General features: G+C 39.4%; 2 protein-coding genes across 3 annotated transcripts; one reads left to right on the top strand and one right to left on the bottom strand.

Annotated features, from left to right (window-relative positions):
* The first annotated feature begins 285 nt into the window (after positions 1-285).
* On the top strand, positions 286-14,874 carry RWDD1_1 (RWD domain-containing protein 1). The gene is made up of 4 exons (XM_051213966.1): positions 286-365; positions 7,241-7,379; positions 9,185-10,574; positions 14,669-14,874. Exon 3 carries the CDS (start codon positions 9,185-9,187, stop codon positions 9,905-9,907), a length of 723 nt encoding a protein of 240 aa, XP_051069988.1. The 5' UTR covers positions 286-365; positions 7,241-7,379; the 3' UTR covers positions 9,908-10,574; positions 14,669-14,874.
* On the bottom strand, positions 12,111-27,334 carry RIOK1_1 (Serine/threonine-protein kinase RIO1). Of its 2 annotated transcripts, none has more exons than XM_051213964.1 (3): positions 26,981-27,334; positions 17,291-20,125; positions 12,111-13,117 (listed from the first exon to the last, which is right to left on the bottom strand). In XM_051213964.1, exons 2-3 carry the CDS (start codon positions 17,711-17,713, stop codon positions 12,473-12,475), a joined length of 1,068 nt encoding a protein of 355 aa, XP_051069986.1. In that variant the 5' UTR covers positions 17,714-20,125; positions 26,981-27,334; the 3' UTR covers positions 12,111-12,472. The 2 variants fall into 2 exon arrangements, with proteins under 2 accessions (XP_051069986.1, XP_051069987.1); XM_051213965.1 differs by having other exon boundaries at positions 17,291-17,778.
* Between the last annotated feature and the right edge of the window lie 422 nt (positions 27,335-27,756).

The raw sequence follows: 27,756 nt of genomic DNA, 5'->3' as shown, positions 1-27,756 counted from the left end.
TTCTCTCTCTTCCTTCCCACTAGATCGGGACACCTCAGAGGACATAGCAGGCGAGTAGAAAAGCCAAGAACGAACAAAATACCCGTGGCATACACGTTTTCACACTGAGTCATCAATACTTGGAACCTGCTGCCTGAAGCAGTGGTATCCGCACCTTCAATTGACTCTTTCAAGAGAAGACTGGACACTCACAGAAGCATACTAGAAAAGGAATAACACAGGCCGTAGGCCTTCTGTCCTTACTACACAAATCTGATCTGAATCTGAATCTGTAATTGTTGAAATAAAGCCGCCTAGTTTGAAATTGCGCGACATCAATGTGGTTGAAGGCGTCACAACCATTGCACGTGTGTTGGTTTATAGAGGTAGATTTCGGCACGAACATTCGGGCTCAGTGTAGCGACTAAGTGTCCTGTCGGGTAGTAGTTAGTTGTTGATCGAAACTCATCCTGGACCGATTGAACGGTCGAATTCGTGAGATTACTCGTCTTGATTTCATCTCTTAAAATTGTCCTCAAAGGATTCTCGAATCGAGGTCTCTTTCTCTTACCTGTCCGTGTTTCTCGTAAAGAAAACCGCTATAAAAAGAACAATGCGTATGCAAAAATGTCTTTACATATATCAACTGTATTTTCGGTAAGAGTATTATAAACTGTTAGTTTCTGGACATTCCTGAAAACTAATAGCCTAATGTTAGTACTTGTTGGTATCAGCTCCTAATCATACATCCTTCACGAATATATTAATAATCCCCCTTGTGGTTTTGTAGCTCGTGAGTTAAACGGTTCACCTGTGAAGCAGTTTTTACGTACTGAATTACGAAAAAAATTCGTTGTTCAGCATTTGTCATAATAATAGTTCAAAAAACACCATTCCGGTGTCTAGTTTATAGGCCTTCGGTTTTCGCACTACCTTTTCGTGTCTTTGTCTACGTGTTTAGTTAATTGGGTTGAATAAGCAATTGTGAGAAACCCAAACGTTTCATCATGATCAATGATGAAATACAACGTAATGATTGTAACATGCACCAAACTATTAACTGAAAGAGACGTAGTGCTGCTTTTTGTAAAATATTGTTCAACCATATGAATATGTCCAAAAATATGATATGATGATTGTATGTGGATATAATTATGTGTGGCGCATTTTTATTTGATGTCCACTTGCACCAATCATTATGTGTTCAAATAAATAACTAAGTAGAGAGTTATCATGTCTATTCAAATAAGTATTGCTATAACGCAGATGATAATGATGCCTCATAATAGTCATAAATATCACATTCTCACCTCCGTATATTCATATATATATATACTCATATGTAAAGACGTTCTAACAGTGATTGATGAGTAACAATCAAAAATATTCACATCTGTAATAGCGAAAATATACGTGTTTAGGTGTGGTGGGATGATCAAGCAACTAGATGTAAATAATTGTATGATCAATGTGTGCGATCTATTTCATTTATTTAAGCACATGGACATTGGTACAAGGAGGCATCAAATATATATGCGCCATATTTCGTCATTCGATTTGTATGAGGGTTGGGATACTGATCGGGTGCTCAAACCGAAGCAGGTGGTTTTCTTCGATGGCCACCCCCGAGCCTTTGACCTAAAGGTTTAACCTGGAAGGTAGTGGAGCAACGTTAGGCGATGCAGTCTGATGGTATCTGGTGACCAACAATAGGTTCATACACCATTTGTTTTCTCATTATCCTGTAGTCTATGTGCACTACTGGTTTGGAGTCAGGGTTTCCCTACGTGTGACCATGTGAGAGCTGGCTCTCCCCACTCTTGGCCGTACCAGGACACTTGGGCTCATTGTGTGTGAACAAGAAATAAGCTGTCAGTGTTAGCGCACTGAATTGACTGACCGACTTTCCACTTATCACTTTGTCGTACTTTTTTCTTATTAAATCGCGAAGTGAACGTAGCGAATCATAAACGGATGAGTTTACTTGCTAGAGGTTCACTAAGAGCATGGATTGAGTGGTAGTTGTTAGTGAACTTCTCTAGCAGATCTTCACTCCCTGTAGAGATTGACAAGTTGTCCTGCGCACGAAGAACCAAGTCCATTATGTATTTCCTTGTCCACCGGCTGATATGTCGAAATAAGTCTACAATGCGTATAGAGACAAAGAAACACCTCCACGAATTAGATCTTTAGAATGTGCATACAAAATATGACTATAGTGCGGCATGTAGTCATTGAAATGCTCACGAGCACATTATGCATGTGAAGTATCAACAAAATACATCATACCCTTGTCGTAGCAGTGGATGTATTCTCCTGCTATAAGTTCGTGTCTCATTTTCCTAACACGTTTATAATTTACAGCTACAATTTTAGCTGCAAAAGCTGTGAACTCATTTAAAATAGTTCGGAATGACATTGGAACCTGAAATTAATGATACATTTAACCATATTTCTTACCTAAAGAATCGGAAAACGTTGAAGATCCTTTACAGCCTCATATGGACGCAAACGTAGGTCAGTGTCTGTTTTACTCCAAATTTTCCAGAACGTCAATAGCAGAGAATCACCTCTTCTGTGACATTCTTTTAGGTGTTTATGAGCACTTTCGACACGGTTGTTTTTGTCGTTGCCCAGGCTTAATACATGTTGCCAGTAACAGCGAGCCCACATTGACTTCCGGGCAATCGAGTAGTCTTTTATATAATCATACGCCCGTGAGAAATGGGTCCTTAGACGTTCGTACTTCTGAATATAGTGCGTTATGAAGAGCAAAGCTCACATGTCAGACCGTCTAGTCTTCACAAGGTGTTCCAAGCATTTGTGCACATCAGGAATTCGGAACTACAGAAAATAATTTGTACAGCTAACACATACCTTCCTGAAAAATGCTCTTAGGACATGGAATGAACAAAGTATTATGTTAGAATGACTGTGCGTAGACTGCACAGTTGAAATTTCGGTCGCTGCCGAATCCATAATGAGAGTGCGTGTATCATAAGTACCGCACATTATCTCTTTAAAGCATTCCAATAGTTTTCGACATCTTCGCGTCGTTCTTGACTGCAGAGAGCATACATAATAGTGTGCCCTTGCCCAAGACTATCAGTCACCACTAGCTGGAACAGTGGAAAACTTTCAGATAAATTTATTACTAGTCGTTACTTACCCAACTTTGTTGGTCTGATAAGTCGAATCAATGCATATTACCTCCGGGAACGCGTGGTAAACAGCTATTTGCTCTCTGTGGCTGAAGCAAATCATAGACATGTTCCCATTTTCATTGAATACTTTAACTTCAGTATTTACTTGAACGCGCTGTAAAATGTCATTGATATTTTTAGTGTCTAAACTCAACTAATTACTATGTGAGTTCAACAACCTGGGTATAACTGTGAACACATTTTAACGATATCGTCCTTGGTAAGCTGTTTATGGAACTTCAAAAACCATATGCCGTAAGCTACAAGTTGGTGTATTACTCAGTAGAAACGTTCTTAAATACAAGCGTTCATTTGACGTTAACTGTCGTCTCGATGGATCGACAGAAATATATCCTTCTGTGCAAGGATGGTTGTGCACGGTTTTAATAGAGGTGACTTTCAGCTCACCATTTACTGCCCAGACCCGAAACCAAGATTGACAATGGCAATATTTCGACCTGAAGAATAAATTCATTTGAAGTAAGGCATACGTAGATGACCGATGTCGTCTCCTTTGTCTAGGTTGTGTTGCCGAGTTAGAAGTTGTATGCTCTTCGGAAGAATGGTGATGACATACGGTTTCGAACTCACCACCACAACCTAGACAAAGGAGACGACATCAGTCATCTACGTATGCCTTACTTCAAATGAATTTATTCTTCAGGTCGAAATATTGCCATTGTCAATCTTGGTTTCGGGTCTGGGCAGTAAATGGTGAGCTGAAAGTCACCTCTATTAAAACCGTGCACAACCATCCTTGCACAGAAGGATATATTTCTGTCGATCCATCGAGACGACAGTTAACGTCAAATGAACGCTTGTATTTAAGAACGTTTCTACTGAGTAATACACCAACTTGTAGCTTACGGCATATGGTTTTTGGAAGTTCCATAAACAGCTTACCAAGGACGATATCGTTAAAATGTGTTCACAGTTATACCCAGGTTGTTGAACTCACATAGTAATTAGTTGAGTTTAGACACTAAAAATATCAATGACATTTTACAGCGCGTTCAAGTAAATACTGAAGTTAAAGTATTCAATGAAAATGGGAACATGTCTATGATTTGCTTCAGCCACAGAGAGCAAATAGCTGTTTACCACGCGTTCCCGGAGGTAATATGCATTGATTCGACTTATCAGACCAACAAAGTTGGGTAAGTAACGACTAGTAATAAATTTATCTGAAAGTTTTCCACTGTTCCAGCTAGTGGTGACTGATAGTCTTGGGCAAGGGCACACTATTATGTATGCTCTCTGCAGTCAAGAACGACGCGAAGATGTCGAAAAACTATTGGAATGCTTTAAAGAGATAATGTGCGGTACTTATGATACACGCACTCTCATTATGGATTCGGCAGCGACCGAAATTTCAACTGTGCAGTCTACGCACAGTCATTCTAACATAATACTTTGTTCATTCCATGTCCTAAGAGCATTTTTCAGGAAGGTATGTGTTAGCTGTACAAATTATTTTCTGTAGTTCCGAATTCCTGATGTGCACAAATGCTTGGAACACCTTGTGAAGACTAGACGGTCTGACATGTGAGCTTTGCTCTTCATAACGCACTATATTCAGAAGTACGAACGTCTAAGGACCCATTTCTCACGGGCGTATGATTATATAAAAGACTACTCGATTGCCCGGAAGTCAATGTGGGCTCGCTGTTACTGGCAACATGTATTAAGCCTGGGCAACGACAAAACAACCGTGTCGAAAGTGCTCATAAACACCTAAAAGAATGTCACAGAAGAGGTGATTCTCTGCTATTGACGTTCTGGAAAATTTGGAGTAAAACAGACACTGACCTACGTTTGCGTCCATATGAGGCTGTAAAGGATCTTCAACGTTTTCCGATTCTTTAGGTAAGAAATATGGTTAAATGTATCATTAATTTCAGGTTCCAATGTCATTCCGAACTATTTTAAATGAGTTCACAGCTTTTGCAGCTAAAATTGTAGCTGTAAATTATAAACGTGTTAGGAAAATGAGACACGAACTTATAGCAGGAGAATACATCCACTGCTACGACAAGGGTATGATGTATTTTGTTGATACTTCACATGCATAATGTGCTCGTGAGCATTTCAATGACTACATGCCGCACTATAGTCATATTTTGTATGCACATTCTAAAGATCTAATTCGTGGAGGTGTTTCTTTGTCTCTATACGCATTGTAGACTTATTTCGACATATCAGCCGGTGGACAAGGAAATACATAATGGACTTGGTTCTTCGTGCGCAGGACAACTTGTCAATCTCTACAGGGAGTGAAGATCTGCTAGAGAAGTTCACTAACAACTACCACTCAATCCATGCTCTTAGTGAACCTCTAGCAAGTAAACTCATCCGTTTATGATTCGCTACGTTCACTTCGCGATTTAATAAGAAAAAAGTACGACAAAGTGATAAGTGGAAAGTCGGTCAGTCAATTCAGTGCGCTAACACTGACAGCTTATTTCTTGTTCACACACAATGAGCCCAAGTGTCCTGGTACGGCCAAGAGTGGGGAGAGCCAGCTCTCACATGGTCACACGTAGGGAAACCCTGACTCCAAACCAGTAGTGCACATAGACTACAGGATAATGAGAAAACAAATGGTGTATGAACCTATTGTTGGTCACCAGATACCATCAGACTGCATCGCCTAACGTTGCTCCACTACCTTCCAGGTTAAACCTTTAGGTCAAAGGCTCGGGGGTGGCCATCGAAGAAAACCACCTGCTTCGGTTTGAGCACCCGATCAGTATCCCAACCCTCATACAAATCGAATGACGAAATATGGCGCATATATATTTGATGCCTCCTTGTACCAATGTCCATGTGCTTAAATAAATGAAATAGATCGCACACATTGATCATACAATTATTTACATCTAGTTGCTTGATCATCCCACCACACCTAAACACGTATATTTTCGCTATTACAGATGTGAATATTTTTGATTGTTACTCATCAATCACTGTTAGAACGTCTTTGCATATGAATATACTTACGGTCAGTCAGCTATGACTTAGGACCAGGCACGTATATGCATTGGTCCATACCACATTAGCACAAGATGAATATCGAAGCCATAGTAGTTAGTTGTTTGGTGGTAATATTTCTTATAAGGATATGGAACAGGAAGGATGATGTAGTTAGCACAAAGTTGTGAAGCGGTTTTAATTTCACGCTGTAAGGCATGACAAAGAGTGTATACACGTACGCCATTGTGAATAATTATGACCCATGACATTCAGTCTCCAACCATTGATTACGATAGTCACGAGGACCCCAACTAAATAGCCTGCATCTACCATCATGGCTGAGACTAGAACTTAGTGGCTCCGAGCTCTGATTTCACGTTTTGGTTTGATCGTCTGTAACTTCCTCCCAACCAGCATCGCGCGTCGTGGCAATCGGTGTCCAAGCATACGTAACACCGTGGCCCAACCATTTTAGTCGTTGAAAATTCACAACTTCGTCAACTGATTTAGCACCACTCCCTAATACCCTGGGTCTAACCTCACTGTTACTTAACTGGTGGTCCCAGTAGATGCCAGCAATATTTCTAAGACATCTGTGGTCAAATACTAATAGCTTATGAATATCTTCAACTCTTAATGGCCACGTTTGGGAGCCGTAAAGTAAAACAACGGTATGCTGCACAGTATACTCGTCCCTTAATTGATAGACGGAGCTGATTATCTCACAATTATTACCATTATATGCCATCATTAGCGTTTTTTCCTCTTAGTAATACTCAACTAAATACACAGTATAACTCTGTACATCAACATGCAATTAACATGTTATATTTCTTGACATATTTTTGTGTTCGAATACTATTTCTCGTAAAGCAGTAGTACAATCTCATATTTTTCGTAACGCCACTTAATGTGCACATTATTTTTAAATCTGACTTTGGTTTTTCCGTTACCGATCTGTATCAACTCCTAGGACACATTGATTAACTCACAAATACACTGCTCCCCATACATTCCTCGTCTTCATCATCTCATCAGCTGCTACATTGACAAATCAGTAATATGATTGCTTTTTACTTTTACAGGTCACATTCCTGTGGTTAGTATAGGATTTTTTCTGATATACATCGATTTGGACTATATATACCGTGTTTGGTATTAATTACTTGTTTCAATTGTGCGTCACATGATCAAGACCCGAACACGCTAGACCTGAAAATAAAGGTAACGTCAAGACTTTTTAGATTTATATATTTTGTGGGTTATTAACTGTCTTTACATTCCGTTCATTAAATTTTTCACTATTTTCATATTAATACTTTTAGTCCGCCACAGAGCAAACGGTCTCACAATGTGTTCACTGGCTCACTTCTGCTGCATATAAGGTGTTGCAAACCAATGGCTTTGTAGAGCATGTTTTTCACGAGATCTCTGGTAATACTCAGGGAATTGAGCTATTGAACACAGCTAGGAAGCTTCAGCAGACCAATGATAAGTTGTAAGGAACGTGGAGCACCTGAAAAATTCCAAAGAAGTCATATGCCATAGTTAACCCTGCTTCAGATCTGAATAAGACTACCATGACATCCTCAAAATGCAGTAGATTATAAGCACACTGATGCAGAAAAGGAATAGGGTGTGCAGAAGGGACAAAGTACAAGGAGCTCCAAAAATTTTGTCGCCAGATACAGCCTTAGAATGCTACATCAACGCCATGGTTTTGCCACAGCCTGATCTGCACAATGTAGATTTGTTTGAAAATCAAAATAAAGTCAATGATTAGCTTTGGCAACTAGAAAAGCGGAGGCCCTTACATCCTTTGCTGAACCGGTCTGCGGGGAAGAGTTTAAGTTCAAGAAATGCAGCCTCAGTCATCCTTGAAAAACTAGAAAAATCTCCTGAAAAGGACTAAAAGGCTAGTTTGAAAAACAATGTAAACCATATTGATTCACTAATAAGCAAACTATGCTTCCACTGAGGAGCAAAAATCTACTATTGGAAAAGTCACAAAGACTGATTGGATCCGGAATCTATATCGGCGTTGATCTTATGATTTCATTGCTATGTCTGAAAAATGGCTAGCATCAGTAGTGTGTGACATTAAAATTCAGTCGTTTGGTTCCTTATTATGTAAGACCGACAGATTAAACCGTAGGGGGGTTCGCGTCATCTTATTCTTTCTAGTTGACTCTCCCGATTTGTTGAAAACATTCTGTCTTTCCCGAGGTCTGGTGCAGTAGGACGTGACTAAATTGTTGCACTCGTTGATTCTTAAAGTTGAGCTGCAGTTATTCCTGATAAATCTACTTTCATAGTAGTTTTCCAACTGGAAACTTTATGCCATTTACTTGACTCGCTGTTTCTCTCAGTTGTCTTCGGAAGTAGCTCCTACTTATGAATTCCTCTGTGTGAGCACCTTTCGGGTTGCTTCTTTTTGAGCATGTTTCAAGATAAGATAACATGATATGGCAGTTTATTTCGAGACCAGGTCTAAAGAAACACTTAAGATGGTTTTGACTAATTCCAGACTACCGTTTTTCAAAAGGAAACTCCGAGAAAAGACGCTTTACTAACTGCGGAACATTTACTTAAAAAAACATACTAATGGCTTGGTCCGTTTCTACCATCTAATGCTGAAATCACATCAAACAGTACAAGTTTTATGTGTCGCTACTACTCAGCGGTGGAACTTGTTGGAGTTAAAAGAGAGTAATTTTCTAATGGTCCAATAGTTGATCCTATTCAAATCATATTGAAATCATCCTCATATTACCGGCTTACTTGGTAGATCGTCCATCAACAATAAAAATGGTCCAAAAGCTGTTGATATGGCTTCACATTTTCAGCCATTATTGTCAGTGATAGAAACATACAGGATGAAGGGGATTTTTTATATCCTTTGTAGTAAACCTGCATCTTTAGTGTGATACTTTATTATTATTTATTTTACTTGAACAAAAACATTGGTACAAAGAGGCATTTCACTAGGATTATTTCTCAATTTAATGAATTTTTGTTTATTTTCAAAGATGTCAGTAGAAGATTGTGAAAATGAATTACTTGCACTGGAATCCATTTATGAAGATAAGTATCAACTTGTACAAACTACACCTAGACGAAAAATAAAAGTAAACCTAAATGGTCAGTCGGATGATTCACTGTCAACTAAAGTTCGATGTCAGCTTCTTTTTGAACTTACAAGCAACTATCCAAATAAACCACCTAAATATCAAATACTTAAACCTGAAAATCTTTCAGACGAAGATATTTCCGATATAAATATTATAATCAATGAAGTAATTGAACGATCCCTAGGATTTGTAATGTTATTTGATATATTAACAGAAGTTCAAGAAAAATTAGATAGTATCTGTTCAAAAATCTTAATTCGTCAGCGTAATGAAGCTAAAGAAAAACGAAAAGCTATACAACTAGAAGAAGAAGCGAAATTCCGTGGTGATAGAGTTACAGTGGAGTCGTTTCTAGAATGGAATACAAAATTCCTTGCAGAAATGGAATCATTAAAAGAGAAGTCAATATCTGAAGATCAAAGTGCTGTTAAACGACTAACTGGACGTGAGCTATTTTTGAAAGATAATCATTATGACGATTCCGATTTGACCTTCTTGGAAACTAATGGTGGCGAAGTTGTAGAGATTGATGAACATTTATTTGTTGACATTGGCGATATAGACCTGGATGATGATAATGATGACGATAATAACCAAGTAGTTGTGACGGGAACAGCCTGAACATATTATATACTTTGTACAAATTAATTCACTCCAAAAGTATCATTGCTTTTATTTTAACAGTTCTCTTCCGGTATGTAAAGACAAAGATATGCAAAATTGGAAATAGACTTCTATGACTATGTAAATTCTAAAAACTGTAACTTCCTGATTTCACAAACTTGACGCTACATTTACTAAGTGTCATACGAATTTGGCGACTATAAATTGTTAACTTGCAAAGCTTTAATTTCGTGTTCTAAAACCTATGATAATTATTTAAATAAAAGTATACAACTTGGAAACCAAAGGTAAATTCGTCCTCGTAGTTCATATTTTTGGAAATAAATATGCCTACTGCATAAATCTTTGTTACTGAGGCGAGATTCAATTTCTAGTTTTCTTACACCATCAATACTTTCTGTGTGCTTATTCCTAAGGATTTTTTGGATTTCGGAAAGAAAATGCCCCCTGAACTTCTAAAGGTCCTTCAACTAATGTCAGTTTATGTTGAAGAACTAATGCTCTTATGATGTTCGTGTAGATAATTCCTAATTAAAATGTAGTTGTAAGCTTATTATGTCAATAAAGACGCTCCAACAATGCGAATATTGCTGTGATACGGGCTTACATATACCAGACCTTACCAGCTATTACCCCCTACATTTAGAGATTTCCACTGTTTAAAGTAAGTCATTCCTTCACCATATTCCCTGAAACATTTAAAGTTACTTTAGTTTGCTTTATATTAAGTACTGTCTGAACTGTTAGTGAAATTATACAGTAAGCGTTCCAATCTTAATAATACGAATTTTTACGATAGAACAATGAGAAGACGGAGTTTATCTGAAAAATGTGATGTATTTGCGCTATACATTTCGAACAATCGGGTCACACATATACTTGTCAAGGCATTTTTATATAAAAATTAATAAAGGTCAATTAAATGAAAGTTCAAGTAAAATAACAAAGGGGAGAGAAAGAATAAGAAATTGTCGCGTTATCCTAGGCCATAAAATGACTTAAGGATTACCAAGGTTAATTCAAGGTTACGACAAATTGTCTTTGTACACATAAAGGGGCTTTAAATTTACGAATAGCCAAGGTTTCAATAAACTTAAGAATTCGTCCCTGACAATTTCTATACAACGTTCTAAAAGCTGTATTAATGTTAATTTCGTGCCCCGTCTCAATTATGTTTCGCCATCGATGAACCTGGTTTTCTACCTCCCACATTGATTTTGAAGCCATCTAGGCACATGTTCATTGACCCTTGATTGCACTGTTCGATTACTCCTCCCTATGTATGTGTGTTCACACAAACATGTAAATTGGTAAATACAATGGGATGTGACGTAATCATTAGTGCATTGTTTGGGTCTATTAGAAACCATGGGCTTAGACTTTTCAATCACAACCAACTGAGCAGCATAATAGGTATTCTCGATGGCTGCTTTCAATCTCTGTCTGAAAACTATGCTGTTGGATTCGCTTCCATATGGTAAATTGATATAAACTTTTCTTCGGAACTAAATAAACAAGAGGTCTTGGCATTAACTGACTTTTGCATCTATTAATAGACTTTATTGGATAACCATTTGCTATTAATGTGTCAGTCAGTATCTTTTCATCTTTTTCCAACGTGTCAAAAGTACAAATTATCTGAGTCCTCTTAAAGAGACACTTAACCAGACCTCGCTTGTATTGCAATGGACAAAAACTATGGAAATGTAAGCATTGTCCCGTCCAGGTTGGTTTCCTATACACTGACCGTCTAATATTGTCATCATCCCTTCGACTTAAAAGTATGTCTAAAAAGGCCAATTGGCCATTACTTTCTGATTCATATGTCATCACAATATCATCTTGAACACCATTGAGTTTATCCAATAATCGGTAAACATCAAAATCCTTATCACGCATAATTAGAATATCGTCCATGTATCATTTATATAGAGTTGCCTCACTAATAAGCTCGCTCGTCATATTTTCCACATACGACATGAAAACATCAGCTAAGAGAGGCTCCAAAGGACTACCCATAGCTACACCATCAAGTTGTTGAAAATATTCACCATCAAACGTGAATTGAACATTAGCAGTAATTCTTTCAAAAATGGTAACGGAATGAACGCCATAAACAATGAGTTTAATATACTAAAACCTTCGGGTTCAGTTCTCCCAAATTTATATGGATTACCTAGAATTCATAAACTTAATATTCCATTACGACCAATTTTGTCTATGCGCGGTTCCCCCACACATGAGTTAGCTAAATGGTTAGTAAAATTGTTAAACCCAATTTATTAATTTTCATATAAAAATGCCTTGACAAGTATATGTGTGACCAGATTGTTCGAAATGTATAGCGCAAATACAGCACATTTCAGATAAACTCCCTCTTCTCATTGTTCTATCGAAATTTATAAAAGGGGCTAATTACTAATTATCAAACGTGTCGTTATTTAAGTTGTGTTGTTAGTTTAAACAAAACGTTTTCGCTACGGTGCAATGCAGTTATTTTGATATTAACATTTATAATCTAACAACTATCCGTCAGCAAAACACTGATCAATTTCAAAGTTTTCACTTTTTTATTTTACGTCTTTTAACATACTTAGGAATTTTATGTTTTCGCTTTTCAGCTTGTTCTTGTTTGATTGCTTTTTTTCTATTCCTACGACTTTCTGGAGATTCATTTCGAGGTCGTGCATTATTCTTTGCTTTAATTACATCTTCGCTAATAGATTCAGAAGAAATTTCTGAAGTGATTGAAGCTTTGTCTGTAATTGATTCATTGTCCGATTCACATTCATTGTTTTCTTTGGTCACTTGAGGTTGTGTTAAAATGCCTGTTAAATCTGGTTTTAGTCCAGTTATAGCTGCGTAGTAAATATCAGAATGTGACAATTGTCCACGTTGTATTTTAAGAAAATCTCTCACAAATGGATAAGATACTGATAAATTTCGAGGGATATGTACATATCGAAAAGCTTCATCCTCTTTTTCAATTGTTTCATTTAATCCACGAATTGAAGCTTCTCGAAGTAAAGACATTAAACACTCTTTAGATGATGCATCATCGGGTGCAGGCAATGAGGGATTCACTACCCATTCGAAAAGTTCTCGTAATGTTAAAGTTGAGACACCTTGTTTGCGAAAAAATATATTTATATTGTGACAATCAGTTCTTAAATATTCAAGAGCTTGAGGCGATTCATGTTCCACAGCCTATAAAAAGTAAATGAAGTTTACTAGTGAAAGATATAAACAACTTTTACTCTAAAGATGTTTGCATATTCCTACTGAAAACGGATGCTATTTGCCTTGAAAGGTGAAAAACTGTACATCAGTGGGCTTCAAGTAGCATAAGATGAACTTAGTTGTACTGGGGAATATATATATTCGTTCGTTGTCTCTGTCTAGATTTTTTCATGAAGATTATGACAATCCAACTGATTTGGTAAGATACTTAAACAACTCAGTCACTCATACTTAGTGTAGAATTCGGCACATATATGGATCGGTTAAAGGTGCTACAACAAATTAGCACAGCAGTATGTTGGAGCAGTACAAGTAACATTATTAGCGGTAGTAGAAATGACTAGACAGAAGTGGCTGGAGAAGGGATAATTAATTTGTGTAATTAAACAAAATCTAAAAAGATTAAGAAAATTAGGTCCTAAAGGAAGAAAGAATGAATACGCAAACAATTTTGGCCCATGTCACTGATCACGGTTGTCGTTCGGAACTAAACCAAGTAATGTGTATTTACTAAAATCGCCTTAGATTAACAGACACTAACTTCATGGACTGGTATAATCGTGGTTTAATTACTGCTAACTCTTCCAACCCACTCCTACTTTAGCATTGAGGTATGTGGTGGTCGAGCATATATAATACATATCCTAACCACCTCAGTAGATGAAGGTTTGTTGCCTCACTAATTGGCTGACCACCTTTGATTGGTACCTTGAGCTTAGCTACAGCATTCCTTACTTGGTGATCCCAACATACACGAACCATGTTTTAAAGGCATCTATGACCAAATACTAATGACTTGCAAGTATCTGCTATTTTTAAAGACGGACTTTCGCACCCACAGAGCAAACCATAGTGAATCGCTGAGCAGTATACTTGTCCTCCAGTTGGTAGACAGGCAATCGCCAACCCGATAAGTGACGTAAGTTGGAAAAGTCAACCGAGCTGTATGAATCCGTGCAGAAACCTGGTCAGACACCAAGTATTTAGGCCCAGGTATGGTCGAGAGTGGGGTGGGCCCGTCCTCTCTCTCGGAATGCTCTCACACGGCCACGCGTATACAGCCTCTGCTAGGGAAATCCTCATCACTGCCTTCTCGTGGCAGGCGTGTTTGCGAAAGTGAGAGGACGAAAAGCGAATGTCCGGCGCTATAACCGGATTCCAAATCAATGGTGCATATGAGCTCCAGTATCCCGCAGGAACAAATGGCATGTGAACCAATCGTTGGTCACCGGCTTCCATGAAAATGCACCTCTTCACGACGCTCCACTGCCTTGTGGGTCAGACCTCCAGGTCAAAGGCTCGAAGTGTGGCCCCTACGAAAACCACCTGCTCCGGTCTGGGCACCCCGGCACTATCACAGCCCACACACAAATATGAAGAAATGTCGAGATTTATGGAAAATACTTGTCTTGCTTCGATCAACAATCAAACGATTCACATCATTATTATTATTACCATTATTATATTTTTACGTCATTTATTCCCACTCTGTGTATCCTTATTTTTCGACTTATACAGCAGATCGCCTATGGTGGACATTCGGTTCTGTCTACACGCTCTCGAGTCACTGCCTGGTTGAAAGTTGTATGCTACCTCTAAACACGAATACTGAAGCAGTTTTTCTAAAACCACATGCACCAGTCTGGCTGTAAAAGTTCGGATCTACAACGCGTCGGTGAGAGCAGTTCTGCTCTATCCTTGTGAAACCTGGCCTCTCCGAGTTGAGGATGTTAGAAGACTCTCTGTGTTCGATCATCGCTGTCTCCGAAGGATTGCTGACATCCAGTGGCAACACCATGTTAGTAATGCAGAGGTTCGGCATCGTGTGTTCGGGCACAGAGACGATAATGCAATTGGTATCACCATCTTGAAACACCGACTTCGGTGGCTTGAACATGTTCTACGAATGCCGTCCCAGAGAATTCCACGTCGTGCATTATTTGCCGACGCTGGGACTATTTTTCTTCTTTTAGAATCTGAGTCCTGAAACCTGCCTGTACCTTTATCTCGTTTTTCTATACTTAATCTTTACTACTATTGCTACTGTTACTTCTCCTGTTACTCTGGGATTTGTCCTGGAATAATTCGTCCTTGAGGCAGTGTGGTATTGCAAATTGACCGTATGTACATTTCAGGTTCTAAGTCGCATATGATTGACTGAGATTCTTAAGCTGCTAGTTAATATACCAAAACGAAACTGACACTGCAAGAATGTGGATAGGAGTAATTAGTTTTCTAGCTTCTTCATGGAGTATTTTAGTTTTAATCTGTAGCTAATTGAAGCAATTTAACGTCATTGCTCATTGGTGTAATGAAATAGCAAAGTCAGTCAGCTACAACGTAGGACCAGGCACATATGTGCATCGGTCCAGGTTGCCATACCGCATCAGCACAACAAGATGAACACCGGATTCATAGCAGTGGTTGGGTCAAAGGTGGTAATATATAAGAGAAAGATTGCATATAGAGATAAAGTACAGGAAGAAAGAATTAGTTCGTAGAAAGAAAGATATGAAGCGATTTTAATCTCTTAGTTTAAGGGAAGACAGAGAGTGTATACACGGACGCCATTGTGATCGATTCTGAGCCATGTCACCAAGTCTCCAACCCTCGGTTACGAAAGTCACGCGAACCCCAACCAAGTAGTCTGCATCTACCAACATGGCTCAGACTAGAGGTTAGTGTCTTCAAGCACTGATGCCACGTTTTGGTTTGGCCGCCCCTAATTCTCTTCCAACTATCTCTAACACCCATTAGCATTGCACGACGTGGTAATCGGTGTTCAGGCATAAGTAACACGCGGCCCAACCATCTCAGTCGATGAAGATTAACAACCTCATCAACTGATTTACCATCGTTTCCTAATACCCTGCGTCTAACCTCACTATTACTTACCCGGTGATCCCAGCAGATGCCAGCAATATTTCTAAGGCATCTGTGGTATGAAATAGCAAAATCACCATATGATTATGTGAAGATATTTAGACATTTTTTTTCATTCTTTGATATTCGGACATATTTGTATCGGCAAGTTTTTTACTTAATGCTGAGAATAAAGTGCTTACTTAACTCAAGACACCGGTCTTGGTAGATTAGAAAGTGACGAAATCGGGTCATAGAGCTATGACGAGATTGCTAAAATACTAAATTAGGGAAGACATTTGTAGTCTGCTTCATTTCCCCATACAGTTAAAAAGCTTAGTTGTTGAGGCTACAAATACACAACACTACTCTGGCGAAATCACAGAGTGAAGTCTTTAGAAATTGATTTGATGGGTTAGTAACTTCTTAAGTGTTGCTTCCAAAATAATTTGTGCCCATGTTTTGTTTACTAGTACATAACTCAAAAGATGGACAGATTGGTCAGTTTACTTGCTTTGAAATTACTATTTTTAATAATACTGATGACTACATGGCGAAGGCCATCAACAATCAGTCAGTGAAATGGAACGCAAAACCTGGCATATGTGTTACATAGGTTCAATTCGACAAACCTCATTAGCACAACGAGATGAAATTGTTAGGGCAAATCCCATAGTAGTAGAAATAGTAACAATACTAGTGGTAATAGAAAAGATTGGGTATCAGAGATACAATTCGAGAAAATATAGATTAGTGGGGTTAAATTAGAGATAAATTCATAAACTTAAGTGAAGACAAGGAGTGCACCTTCTCTACTAAAAAGTATTCTGAACCATGTCACCCTTATAAATAAATAATATATTTGTAATATCCCAGTGAGTAGAAAAACTAGATTTTCTGACGTTTCGTGACTTAGTGCAAGTCACTTCTTCAGAAAATAAATAACCAAATTCAGAAAATCTACTTTTTTTACCCATTGGGATATTCCAAATATAGTATTTATTTATAACAATCTACCCAATGCTCAATTTATCCGAAATTACCAAATCAAACCTTGGTAATGATACCTACATGTCACCCTTAGTCTCTTATCACTGGTCACAGTAATCACGGACCACAACCAGGTAGTCTGTAGAAATGAAAGATTTGTTTAGTGTTTGGCAATATCGCTTTCGAATAACCTCTAGAATACTAAATAGTTTCAAAAGTAATAGAATTTAAAACCTACGAACAATGTAATACAAAATCTCACTAGTTAGTTTAGTAGTGAATACCTACCTGGGAAACATCAATCATCCAAACTCTTCCATCAAGATATAGTAAGTTGTATTCGCTCAGGTCGGCGTGGACTAAGCGGCACTTTTGAAACAAAGTTCGTATATCATGAATAACTTGAAAGTACAAGGCAGCCCAATCGGGGGAATCTTTGCAATCGCTTTCGTGAAAACAAACATCCTTTAACTTTGGAGCGGGAATACCATCCTTCCCAACAAACGTCATCAATAGAACAACACCTTTCAAACGTAGAGGTTTGGGGGCACTTATTAAACCCGATTGATTTATTCGGAGTAAATTACGATATTCTTTTTCACTCCATTTACATACAAGCTTCCAAGATGTTGACTTTGAGTAACCATGACGCATTCTAAAATCACCCTTTACGTATTTATCGCGAGATTTAAATGGCATTATTGATGTCATATAAACTTTGATAGCTAAATCCACATTCTCCTTATTTTTTACATGATATATGTTTGCTTCTTTTCCTGAAAATATAAAAAAAATAAGAAATAATAACTAAACACTTGGTGAGATAACAGTGGAAAGGACGGGAAAGGATTAACGATATTATTAATTCACCGGCCGATTTATGTACCCAGCTTAGAGCTATATATAAACTAAGAATGCCTCACTAGAAAGTTTGAGAAAATGTGGAAAAATATATGTAGCCTTTGTCCTTTTGTCTATCAAGACGCTATCTATATCAGCTATATGATAAAACAGTGCAGTCTTCTGAGTTGCACGCTAATAAAAAAAATTAGGTCAAATCATAGGTATCGACGAAAGCAGTGGCAGTTCATAAACTGAACGCCCATCAAAACCAAAGGGTTTCACAAATCTGAACTAACAATTAGGGTAACAATTGTCAGTTGTGTAATCAAACAGGCTGGGACCTTATATGTGAGCTTGATTGAAGGTGTGACAAACCATGGGTCACAACACAGAAGGAATGAGACCATATCTCTAAGACGCCTAATATAAATATTCTCTTCTGATGTCTTTGTCTTATTCCGCATTTAGGTTGCCGAAAAGTTCTCGGGTAGTAAATATGCTCAGTATAATATCCAGGAAGCTATTTCATTGTGTATCGCGAATATGCTATTTTCATTCGAACTACTTTGTTTAAAACACCACTGTTATTGGATTTTAATAACACAATTGTGGGTGAAGCAAATAGTATCAATGCAACAAGGCAACACAAATTACCAACTTTCATAACCATACACCCCCAAGTAACTTATTCAACATTCGCTTAATACTAATTGGTAACTGAAAAAACTTTGACGAACTAATATGATATTTTCCTACGCAACATATGAAATATCACTATACTGTAGTAAAACCTCACCTCAACGGAACACTATTTATCTCGACTATTTGCACACCACAGATGCGACGAACAAATAATCTACCTGAATAAGTATCAGTGAATAACCAGTAGATATTTATTTTATTTATTTGTTTCAACACAAATATTGGTACAAGAGGGCACCAAATATATATGCGCCACACCATATTTGTGTGTGTGGGCTGTGATACTGCCCGGGCGCCCAGACCGAAGCAGGTGGTTTTCGTAGGGGGCCACACCCGGAGCCTTTGACCTAAAGGTCTGATCCACAAGGCAGTGGAGCATCGTAAGGAGATGCATTCCCATGGAAGTCGGTGACCAACGATTGGTTCATACGCCATTTGTTCCTACAGGATACTGGAGCCCATGTGCACCATTGGTTTGGAATCCGGTTATAGCGCCGGACATTCGCCTTTCGTCCTCACTTTCGCAAACAACACGCCTGCCACGAGAAGGCAGTGAGTAGAACTTCCCTAGCAGAGGCTGTATACGCGTGGCCGTGTGAGAGCATTCCGAGAGAGAGGACGGGCCCACCTCACTCTCGGCTATACCAGGGCGTTTGGAGGCAGTAGATATCACACAACACATATAGAAACAAATTTCATAATTTGAGTCTGACAAAAAATGGCTTACTTTTCTAAATAGTGTTTCAAACTCTATACTTACATGTTACAAAACGATTTATCAGTAAAATCGAAAGTGTGGAAACTAGGAATTGCCAGGAATAAAATAAGCAAGCAGTTTGTGTTCTGACGTGTCCACAAAGAGCTTTGGGTAAAATAATTTACCGCTACATATCCAGCCGAAATAAAAATGATTCCTGGTAAATCCTAACAAGGGTGTGGTGATGCAATTAAATAACTATGACGATTCGTATCACTACACAATACGTGGAGTTGTATTACCCAAAGTAATGGACTACAAAGACCTAGAAGTCATTTTAAGCAGAGGCCTCAAAACTACGAGTAACTGTAAGGCTGCTGCTGCCGTCGAGGGCTTTATGGTATTATGGGCTATTGGTAAGTTTTTTCAGAAATCGGAAGAATTAATGGGCGAGACTATAATTTATGGACGAGCCAATAAAATTTACGAAAACAGGTCTTCAATTTTGGAGCAAAATTGATCCGTTCATTTGTCTACTTAGAGTTTCGGCATTATAGTTGATGTCAGTTCGTCATGAAAACCCTATATCCAGTTCCTAACCCTTACTATCAACTGTCAATATTATTCTTAACTCTCCACACTGGTTTAGCTTCAGTTTCAGTTTGGGAAGGACAGGAGGCCTGATGGCCTGTGTTAGTCCTGGCAATGGTGATATCTCAGTTCATTCAACTTTCTTTTGAAGGAATCGACGGACGGAGCCTCAACCACGTGCTGAGGTAAGGAATTCCACTCGTTGATGATTCGGTGGGAAAGTCGATAGTCAGCTGACAAGTAATTTGTTCTGGGCTTGTGAACTTTGTTGGAGTGTCTTCATAAATTCCCTGTTTTGAAAGACAAGAAAAATGAGGGCATATCAGGTGCAAATTTGGCACTAAGCAATTTGAAAACTGTAATCAAGTCGCCTCTAGTTCTGCGATATGACAACGGGAAAAGGTTCAGCTTGGCCAGTCGAGCTTCATACGGAAGCTTCGCTATTCCGGGAATCAGCTTAGTCGCCGTTCTCTGAACCCTTTCCAGAAGCTCACTGTCTTTTTCTAAACATGGGCTGGCCGCTTGTATGCAGCACTCAAGTTTAGGACGTACAAACACTGTATACAAAATCAAAAACTTCTTGGCGTCAACATGACTAAAAGCCCTACGTATTGACCATAAGGTTCTAAAACCTTTGGCGGCTATTGCACGGCAGTATGCAGTAGTCTTTAAGTCTTGGCTAACGATGACTTCTAAATCATTATATGTCTGGACGACAGGTAGCTCAGTGTTATTCATCGTGTACGTATCTGTACCTTGATGACCGATATGCATCACAACACACTTGGAAGTATTTATCGGCAACTGCCAGGTTCGAGACCATTCAGATAATTTCTTCAGGTCATTTTGGAGTTCTATGTTATCACCCTCACATCGTATTGTTCTCCATATCTTGACATCGTCAGCATACAACAAGACCGATGATGATAGGAGACGAAGAAGGTCATTTACATACAAGAGGAATAGCACTGGCCCCAAAACTGTACCCTGGGGCACTCCACTAAGCACAGTTTCCCAGCTAGATAACTTTGAGTTCACTCGTACTCTTTGTTGACGCCCAACTAGGAAGTCTTTTATCCACATAAATAGATTGCCTCCAATCCCGACATTTCTTAACTTATATAACAGCCGGTTGTGCGGAACTTTGTCAAACTTACTTACTTACTTACTTACGCCTGTTACTCCTCGTGAAGGAGCATAGGCCGCCCACCAGCATTCTCCATCCAACCCTGTCCTGGGCAATCCTTTCTAGCTCCGTCCAGTTGTAATTCATCCTTTTCATATCTGCTTCTATTATCCGACGCAATGTGTTCTTTGGCCTTCCTCTTTTCGCTTCCCTTCAGGATTCCAAGTTAGGGCTTGCCTCGTGATGCAGTTTGACGATTTGCGTAATGTATGTCCTATCCATTTCCATCGTCTTTTCCTAATTTCTTCTTCAGTTGGAAGTTGGTTTGTTCTCTCCCACAGAAGGCTATTGCTGATGGTATCCGGCCAATGGATGTTGAGTATCTTGCGTCGACAGCTATTTATAAATGCTTGTACTTTCTTGATTGTGGTTGTTGTAGTTCTCCAAGTTTCAGCTCCATACAGTAGAACTGCCTTGACGTTCGTATTGAAGATTCTCACTTTGATATTGGTTGAAAGTTGTTTTGAGTTCCATATGTTCTTCAATTGTAGGAATGCGACCCTTGCTTTGCCGATCCTCGCCTTTACGTCTGCATCGGATCCTCCTTGTTCATCGATGATGCTTCCCAGGTATGTGAAGGACTCTACATCTTCCAGAGTTTCGCCATCAAGTGTGATTGGATTGCTGTTCTCCGCTTTGAATTTGAGGACCTTGGTTTTCCCTTTGTGTATGCTGAGGCCTACTGATGCAGAGATTGCTGCTACACTGGCTGTCTTTGTCTGCATCTGTTCGTGTGTACGTGATAGGAGGGCTAGGTCATCTGCGAAGTCCAAATCGTCTAATTGATTCTGAGTTGTCCATTGTATTCCGTGTTTTCCTTCAGATGTTGAGGTCTTCATAATCCAGTCGACCACCAGAAGAAAGAGGAAGGGAGAGAGTAAACAGCCTTGTCTGACTCCAGTCCTTACTTGGAATGCATCTGTCAGCTGTCCTCCATGCACTACTTTTCACTGTAGTCCGTCGTATGAGTTCCGGATAATATTGACAATCTTCTCAGGAACTCCGTAGTGTCGAAGAAGTTTCCATAACGTCCTCCTATCTACACTGTCGAATGCCTTTTCATAATCAATGAAGTTGATGTATAGTGACGAGTTCCACTCAACTGATTGTTCGACGATGATCCGTAGTGTTGCAATTTGGTCTGTGCACGACCGATCCTTACGGAATCCAGCTTGTTGATCTCGAAGTTGGGCGTCTACTGCATCCTTCATCCGGTTCAGCAACAATCTGTTGAAGACTTTCCCTGGTATTGACAGTAGTGTAATGCCTCTGTAGTTTTCACATTTGCTCAGATCTCCTTTCTTTGGAATCTTGACGAGGTGTCCTTCTTTCCAGTCCATCGGCACTTGTTCCTCCTCCCAAATCTTTTGGAATAGAAGATAAAGCATGCTTGTGGTTGCTTCGATGTCTGATTTCAGTGCTTCAGCTGGTATGTTGTCGGGTCCTGCTGCTTTCCCGTTCTTGATTTGTCTGACGGCCATTCTAATTTCTTCCGTAGTTGGTGGATTGACATCTATAGGAAGATCTATGTGTGCTGCTTCGATGTCCGGCGGATTCATTGGAGCCGGCCTATTCAGGAGTTCCTCGAAGTATTCTACCCATCTGTTACGCTGTTGTTGAATTTCGGTGATTGGCTTGCCTTCTTTGTCTTTGACCGGCCTCTCTGGTTTACTGTATTTCCCTGATAGTTTCTTCGTTGTATCGTAAAGCTGTTTCATATTTCCTTCTCTAGCAGCTTTTTCTGCCGTCGTTGCTAGCTCTTCCACGTATTTCTTCTTGTCGGCTCTAATGCTCCTCTTCACTTGTTTGTTTGCTTCTATGTATTCAGCTTGTGCTTGGACTTTCTCTGCTCGTGTTCGGCTGTTGTTAATTGCTGCCTTCTTGTTCTTCCTTTCTTTGATCTTGTCCAGTGTTTCTATAGAGATCCATTCCTTATGATGGTGTTTCTTTAGGCCCAGAACCTCTTGACACGTTGAAGTTAATGCTTCCTTGATGCCTTTCCAGTTGTCCTCCATAGTAGTTTCTTCTTCTTTCAGTAGATCTCGTAAGGCTTGGAACCTGTTGTTGAGAGCTATCTTGAATTCATTGAGTTTGACAGTATCTCGAAGGAAGGCTGTATTGAACCTTTGTATTGCTGTTTGTCCACTTGTCCAGTTCTTTTTTAGCTTCAGTTTCAAATTGGCTACAACTAGGTGGTGATCTGAAGCTACGTCAGCACCTTTCCTGGTTCTCACATCTTCCATTGTCCTTCGGAATTTTTGTTGATGCAAATATGATCTATTTGGTTCTCTGTAGTGTGGTCCGGTGAGATCCATGTAGCCTTGTGTATACGCTTGTGTGGAAATATTGTGCCTCCTATGACCAATTTGTTGAATGCACACAAATTTGCAAATCTTTCTCCATTTTCGTTTCTTTCTCCTAGTCCATGTCGTCCCATAATATCTTCATATCCAGTGTTGTCTATTCCGACTTTGGCATTTAGATCTCCCATCAGAATAGTTAGGTCCTTTCTTGGGCATTTCTCAATGATTGACTGCAGCCGCTCGTAGAATTGATCTTTAATGTCGTCGTTGCTATCATTGGTGGGTGCATAACATTGGATAATATTCATTAAGATCCCCTCCTTCTTTGTTTTGAATGATGCTTTGATGATTCTGGATCCGTGAGATTCCCATCCTACAAGTGCATTTCGTGCTACTTTGGACAGCATAAGAGCGACTCCCTGAGTGTGTGGAGCATTGTCCTCTTCGTGACCGGAGTATAGCAGCATCTCTCCCGTATTTAGCCTTTTCTGTCCAGCTTGGGTCCAGTGGGTTTCGCTGATTCCCAGTACTGCTAAGTTGTATCTCCTCATTTCCATTGATATTTGACTGGTCTTCCCGGTTTCCCACATTGTTCGAACGTTCCATGTACCTATAAAAATTTTTGCTCTGGTTGTTAGAAGGGGCATCGGCCTCGTGGCTTCCGAAGGAGCTCGGCTTTCACCATGAAGCGTCATAATTCTTCTAAATGAAGACCTTCTAACTCCCAGGGCAGAGTTAAAATGGTTTGGATTATTTTTTCTGGTAAGCGTTTTTTAGCGAGTTAGTTTTCTACGGGATGGGGACGCTAACCCCATGCCCAACCCTCCTCCTTTACCCGGGCTTGGGACCGGCAGCAACCCTATAAGAGCTACAGGCGGAGTTAACTTTGTCAAAAGCTTTATTAAAATCATTGGGGACTTCAACGCACCGCATATCAACTGGAAAGAGCTTACAGCTCGAGGTAGTGGTTTCGATAGCGACCTTTTATCTACCGTTATTCAGTGTGCACTTGTACAATGTATCACAAAACCGACACATATTGATTTCAATCATGATCCATCACTGCTGGACCTCTCCCGCACCCACCACTGTGAGGATGTCTTTGATATTCAGCACCTTCCCCCACTAGTGAACAGTGATCACGTTGTAATTCACCTTAAGTTTAGGACACATGGTATACAATTCGTATCTGCTCCACCCCGTCCCAATATCTGGCGAGCCAATATTCCGGCAATCAGAGACTGTGCTATCTCGACTGATTGGTCGGTCGACGCGGATGGAATGATCGAAGATGAATGGAATAAGTTTAAGGCTACATTCGAGTCCGTAACGTCGCCATTTATCCCATGGTCAGCACGTAAGCTATCACATTGCCCTCCATGGATTAATAAGGAAACCCGGAAACTGTTAAAGCGTAGGAAACATTTCTGGGACTTATTCTTTTGACAGGTCATGCACCATTTAAGCGTGAGTACCAAAAATTCCGTAATATCTGTAAGAAAACCATAGCCAAATCCCGTACCACTTACGAACGACATTTAGTATGTGATAGCCGTACTTGTCCGAAACGATTGTTTTCGTATGTTAAACGGCGGACGAAACGTCGTGATGGTATTCCCCCGTTACTGTTACACGAAAACTCAGAATTACTAGCTGAATCAGATCGAGCAAAAGCTGAGACTTTTTCAAACTATTTTAGCGAAGTCTTCTCTACGTTTATTGTAACAAATACGTGTCCCACTCACACTGAGATACCAACCATGGAATCTGTACAGGTGACTGAGGAAACTGTCCTTCCGTTCATAACTAACCTCAAACCTGGTAACACACCGGACCCTGACGGGTTACATTCACGGTTGCTGTCATCTCTTGCGGACATTATTTCAAAACCGCTTGCGACACTCTTCAACATGTCCTTTCCACTCGCTCAACTCCTTAGAGATTGGAAGGAAGCTATAGTCAGTCCTATAAATTTAGGATGGTCAGAGACAGATAGTATCTAACTACCGGCCTGTTAGTCTAACTAGCATAGTCGTTAAGTTGAAAAGATAATTCGGGTTAGGTTGCTAAGCCACATAGATTTACACAATCTGTTAGCTCCTGAGCAACACGGATTTCGTAACAAGCGTTCATGCTTGACTAACTTGCTTATTGCGAGGGAGGATTGGACAGCAGCTATAGATAACGGTCTGTCTGTTGATGTGATATTCATAGATTTTAGCAAGGCATTCGACAAGGTTTCACATGTAGGTCTTATGCAGAAGCTCACGAGCTTCGGAATAATAGGTACTGTGCATGAGTGGATAGGAAATTTCCTATGTGACCGCAGACAGAGAGTGAGGGTCAACGGAACGCTATCCGATTGGAAGCCGGTCAAAAGTGGTGTACCCCAAGGCACCATCTTAGGCCCTCTGCTCCTCCTTCTCTACGTTAATGAGTTACCGCTGTTACTTAGGTCGTCGACATTATTGTTTGCGGATGATGTAAAAATCTGGAGAACAATAAAAGTGCGGCTGATCATCTGGATCTTCAAGCTGACTTAGACGATTTAGTTAGATGGGCTCGAGAGTGGGGCTTAGAAATCAATGCTAGGAAGAGTGTGCTAATGCACATCGGTCACGGTAATAGTTACCGTTACACTATTGAGGGTAAACCTCTTCAAAGCGTTCAAGAGCATAAAGACTTAGGAGTAGTATTAAGTCATGATTTAAAAACAAATACGCATTGCAAAGCAGCCGCTGTCAAAGGTTTTCGTGCGTTATGGTCACTTCGCCGAGCGTTCAAATCTTTTGACGAGGAAACGTTCCGAATTTTATATCCCACCTATGTAAGACCATATTTAGAGTACTGTATCCAAGCAGCTAGCCCGTGTCTGGTAAAGGATACTAACTCCCTTGAGCGTGTCCAGCATGTAGGAACGAAATTAGTGAAGGGTCTTTCTAGACTCCCTTACGATGAGTGTTTAAAACGCCTAAATCTTTTCCCCTTGTCGTATCGTAGGACACGAGGTGACCTTACACTGGCATTTCGTATCTTCAATTATGATTTGGGTGTTAATATGTCTTGTCTTTTTGCTCCCTACAGCACTAATAATCTCCGAGGTCATAGCAAGAAGGTTCATAAACCACGATCTAATAAACTTAAAGTGGTGTCCCGTTTTTCTCATCGAGTAGTCAATCATTGGAACGCCTTACCCGAACAAGTGGTATCAGACCCATCAGTGAATACTTTCAAGGAGAAACTGGACCTTCACTGGAAAGCAGTGTGTCAGGATTAATACAGGTTCATCAACCTACTATCCTTATTACTGAAGACTAAATCGAGTCGACCAAGTATGCTTCGATGCAATAAATACACAAAAGCGAAATCGAAACGCTCAATACAATATCACTTTAACTGCAATTAAAGTGTAAACAGTAGTTGCGATGCGTAATTTACGATCAAAACTGTTAATTAACTCAACGAGAAACAATACCACTGTCTTTTTAAATAGAGCGCGATGTCTAGTTACCGTAATTATTTACCAGAACACAGAATATAAGCACATTCTGTCGATATATTCAAAACGAGATCGTAGCGCCAAAGTGATACAAACTGTAAGGATTAATATAAGTCGATAGACCTATTATCCTAACTGCTCTAGACAAGTGACTTACCTGTACTAATACACCCATTGACTTCACTAAATATTTCCTGGTTCATCATTTTGAATAGTATGGAGCACGATCTTCTGTCTAGAGCATGATCAGTCGTTGCCTTGTCGCTCTTATCTTTTAACTTCCTTTCATTTTTCATTGAAAAATCGACTTTGCTTTGAAATTTTTGCATATATAACTTTGTGGAGTTGTTACATTCTCCATCACTTTCTGAAAGATCTAAGTTATCATATGCTTCTTCCAACGAAGACCATAAGCTCATATTTCTTGAAGAAATACTCAAAGTCATGCGTAGTAACGCACTGTCTTAAACCGTGTGACATTCAGTCTCCAGTATTTCATATTTCATTAATATACACATTAGTAAAATTACAAATAAATATAAATATAAACATATGAAAATTGATTATTTTATATTATGTGCAATACCATGGAAAATCGAGATGAAGTAAAATGTTAACTGGTGTCTTACTTGCAATAGTCGTTTAAATGTTCTGGAAATCTTACTCTTCTTCCAGAACGCGTTGTTCTAAGTTTATTTTCAGATACTGTCGAAGTATCATCGTGCATTTTGGCTGTCGGATGAGGTGTTATAAGTGTCGGAGCCGTGTCGTTCGATTGTACCGAAGGAAAATCGACGTGGATAGGATTTCCTTCTAAATACTCTGCTTTGAGGCGATCGATGTTGATGCTATCGTTTGTTCCGTTCTTATCGACTATATAGTACTTGGATTCACGTTGAAGAACTTTGAAAGGTCCCTCATATGCTGATTCGA

The sequence above is a fragment of the Schistosoma haematobium genome, chromosome 3 (assembly GCF_000699445.3).
Source record: "Schistosoma haematobium chromosome 3, whole genome shotgun sequence".
Classification (NCBI taxonomy): Eukaryota; Metazoa; Platyhelminthes; class Trematoda; order Strigeidida; family Schistosomatidae; genus Schistosoma; species Schistosoma haematobium.
This window is presented reverse-complemented; position numbering and strand designations above follow the sequence as displayed.